Below are 2,771 nucleotides of genomic sequence, written 5' to 3' on the forward strand. Positions count from 1 at the left end.
ACTTCTGGGCGGGTTGGGTAGCAGAAGTCGATGTTTTTCAATTCAATGCTTCCATAGACATTAGGCGGACTAAGAGCTGAGGTATCATCAGGTTCGATTGTAGGAACTCGATCTATGATTTCAAAAACTGAAGCGAGAGATCTACGGCGCTTGAGAATGTAAGGTGCTAACCCGAATGGCTCGACAAGGGCAAATGTAGCAAAAGAGAAAACCATGTACTCGGTTAGAGCTGTAGATAACTTCATATATCTGCCGTCTACTGATAACGCGGTGTACCACAGGAGGAGTGCATTACAGGCGAAGAGAAGAAACTGTGAGAAACCAAACGCAAAGCCAATAGCCATCCCGTGGAAAAAGCTCTGCCTGAGTATACGCTGGAGTTGCAGTCTGTAGAGTTCCATCACCTTGTTACCGGCACAGAAAGCAACAACGGTATATATGTTTCTGACAGCATCCTCAAGAACTAAAGACGCCTTTCGATGCATCTCTTGGATGCCCTTTGAGAATCCACCAAGCCAAAGTTTCTGAAATAAGGGTTATTAGAAACCAGCACTAGCAGAACAGACAAAGACTTCCAAGCTAAGTACATGACGATGAGATGAACAAATGACGTAAAATAGGAAAATTCACATCTTAAATCGTTACTTGAACTGGAAACCTATTGCAAAAATTAGAAACACATTTTGACAGAGGGATGCATGCAACAACTAGACCGGAATTGGGACAAATAGACATAAGAAAACAACTTCAAACGGTCATCTAGACAGTAACATAAGGCTTATTGGGGAGAACTGAAGAAAAGAAACAAACCTGCGCAATGGCAGAAAGAGTAAGTACTGGCAAAGTCGCCAATGCAACAAGGGCCAGGCGCCAACCGAGCAGCAATCCAATAAGAATGGCAACAATAACAGCAAAACTATCCTGAATAAATATCGAAAGCCTGTTGCTGAATGCGGCTCGGACAAAAGTGGCATCATTTGCTAGGCGCATGGATAATGTATCTGGACTGTTGTCTTCTTCGTCATACCATCCAACTTCATTACGCAGCATCGCTGTCACATAAGAGAAAATTAATGAACCAAGCAACTCAAAGTAGCAATGCGTAGTGAAGTGAGTTAAACACTGGAGAAAAGTATTGTAGTACCTGAGAACATCATCCGCCGCACTCTCTCAGTCATTTTCTCCCCCATAATACCGAAGTAAAAATGCTGCAAGAAATTGGCAACAACTGTCACTATTCCCATGCAGGCAATGATCAAGCACCACTTGTTAACCTCCTCACGCAGGTGGCTTCCCGTGCTCTCATAGTATGTCGTCACTACTAATGCAATTACATAAGCTAGAAGAGGATTGAATGAACCAAAGATGGCAGCACCAATACTCCCTAATACAGCATATAGCCACTCTGGAAAACTAAGCTGTGCCAACCTCCAAAATGAAGGTGACTCCTTATGTTGACCGTCCTTGGCCACCTTATAATTTGCTGAAGTGTCATCCGAATGACCAAGAGGGCGGCTAAAAGTCTGTGAATGGGAGCGCTCGTTTTGGGGATCTGATATCAAAAGGGGTGATATAGGGGACTCAGGATCTGAACCATTTGATTTCTGACGTTGTGGACCCTGAACATCAATTTTTGGTAGTTCCGGTAACCGCATCTCGAAACTATCTTGCCTTTTGATGGTTGGTTCCTTATCACCAACATCCAACGAAGAGCCATTTTCTCCCATTTTCTCTGGTGTAGGGCTATGATCATTGGGTGATTCTTCACTATTAAAGCACAGTTCCTGGGAACGGAAAACATTATGACCTCTCTGAAGAGATGGAGACTTGGCCATTTTAGGCGATGATGGTTCTTGGGGGCCAAGGCCAGCTGAGGAATCCCTCTCCACCTGGAACGCAGCAGAATCTTTGTAGTTCCTAACTGGCATCCTGCAAGTCAAAAGAGTTCCACAAACAAGTATAATCATCAGAGTTCACCCTTACACAGATCATTACAAATCAAAAGCAGCCAGACAAATATATCTACCACATGACTTTCACTACACAACAGAATTGACAAGTTGTTAGATATGTATATGGTCTTGGCTGGAGAATCCTACCGTCTGGGTAGCTTTGTTGCTTCCTCACACTTCAGAAGCTCAGCATACAAATTACCAAGGTTGATTAATTCATCATGTGTACCCATTTCAAGTAGCTGACCCTCCTCCATTACAGCAATATAGTCAGCATTTCTTATAAGACTTAGTCGTCGGGCTATTATTATGGTCGACCGTCCTAACATTAGAAGATCAAGAGCTTCTTGGACAACTCTTTCAGCTTCAAAGTCTAGTCCTCCAGTGACCTCGTCAAGCAAGAGAATTGTTGGATCTAAGAGTACAGCTCTAGCAATTGACAGTTTTATTTTTTGCTCCTCCGTCAACGTTAAACCAGTCTTCCCAACCTAAAAGACAAACAAGTCATTTTCAAATTATAAAATGCTAATAGAAGCACCAAAAATATACTCATAACTACAAAATTTTCAGTGGATAGTTACCTGAGTTTCATATCCTTTTTCAAGTGAGCTGATAAATGTGTGTGCATGAGCTTTTTTAGCTGCTTCCTCTATCTGATCCAGAGTAGCATCTCGGCCATATGCAATATTCTCTCTTATGCTCAGACTAAGCAAGGCAGGTTCCTGTGTCACCAGGCCTATTTGGCATCTCAGCCACTCTAATTTTAAATTTTTAATATTTTCCCCATCAAGTAGAACTTCTCCTGTATAAGATAAACCC

General features: G+C 42.4%; 1 protein-coding gene across 1 annotated transcript in view; it reads right to left on the minus strand.

Moving 5' to 3' along the window:
* LOC104784281 (ABC transporter B family member 6-like) overlaps window positions 1-2,734 on the minus strand; it is a gene marked incomplete at its 5' end in the record, with an annotated part of 5,642 nt that extends 2,908 nt beyond the window's left edge. The window contains 5 exon segments of the mRNA XM_019244976.1: window positions 213-524; window positions 811-1,052; window positions 1,145-1,929; window positions 2,100-2,440; window positions 2,534-2,734. Coding sequence (XP_019100521.1) covers window positions 213-524; window positions 811-1,052; window positions 1,145-1,929; window positions 2,100-2,440; window positions 2,534-2,734 — 1,881 coding nt within the window.

This window comes from Camelina sativa, chromosome 4 (assembly GCF_000633955.1).
Source record: "Camelina sativa cultivar DH55 chromosome 4, Cs, whole genome shotgun sequence".
Classification (NCBI taxonomy): Eukaryota; Viridiplantae; Streptophyta; class Magnoliopsida; order Brassicales; family Brassicaceae; genus Camelina; species Camelina sativa.